The following is a 638-nucleotide window of genomic DNA, read 5'->3' as shown; positions in this document are numbered from 1 at the left end:
TAAGTCAACATATAACAGCAAACTTACAACAATTATTTAACATTTTTAAAGCCATGAAGAAGGGACAGAGCACGGAGCGGCCGGGGAGAGCGGCAGAGCCAGAGGCAGAGGCAGAGGCACGGCTGGCTCCCCGGGAGGGCCCTTGCGGCGCGGGGCGCAGTGCCTAGGTCCCCCGGGTCGCCTGCGTTGCGGGGAGCGCAGCGCAGGCTCTCGCTTGCCATGAGCCACCTCTTCGATCCTCGGCTGTCTGCCCTGGCAGCCTCGCCCATGCTCTATCTGTACGGTCCCGAGAGACCAGGGCTGCCTCTGGCCTTCGCCCCCGCGGCTGCTCTGGCTGCCTCGGGCCGGGCCGAGACCCCGCAGAAGCCTCCCTACAGCTACATCGCGCTCATCGCCATGGCGATCCAGGACGCGCCCGAGCAGAGGGTCACGCTCAACGGCATTTACCAGTTCATCATGGACCGCTTCCCCTTCTACCACGACAACCGGCAGGGCTGGCAAAACAGCATCCGCCACAACCTCTCGCTCAACGACTGCTTCGTCAAGGTGCCCCGCGAGAAAGGGCGGCCGGGCAAGGGCAGCTACTGGACGTTGGACCCCCGCTGCCTGGACATGTTTGAGAACGGCAACTACCGGCG

The 638-nt window shown here is 63.9% G+C and overlaps 1 protein-coding gene across 1 annotated transcript in view; it reads left to right on the top strand.

The window, feature by feature from the left end:
* Positions 1-219: 219 nt before the first annotated feature.
* The window catches only part of FOXL1 (forkhead box L1), a 2,067-nt gene continuing 1,648 nt past the window's right edge, over positions 220-638 (top strand). The window contains exon 1 of the mRNA XM_011928087.1: positions 220-636. Coding sequence (XP_011783477.1) covers positions 220-636 — 417 coding nt within the window. The remainder of the gene's footprint in view (positions 637-638) is intronic.

The sequence above is a fragment of the Colobus angolensis genome, unplaced genomic scaffold (genome assembly GCF_000951035.1).
Source record: "Colobus angolensis palliatus isolate OR3802 unplaced genomic scaffold, Cang.pa_1.0 Scaffold76, whole genome shotgun sequence".
Classification (NCBI taxonomy): domain Eukaryota; kingdom Metazoa; phylum Chordata; class Mammalia; order Primates; family Cercopithecidae; genus Colobus; species Colobus angolensis.
The sequence above is the reverse complement of the archived record's forward strand: the minus strand, read 5'-3'. Positions and strand labels throughout refer to the sequence as shown.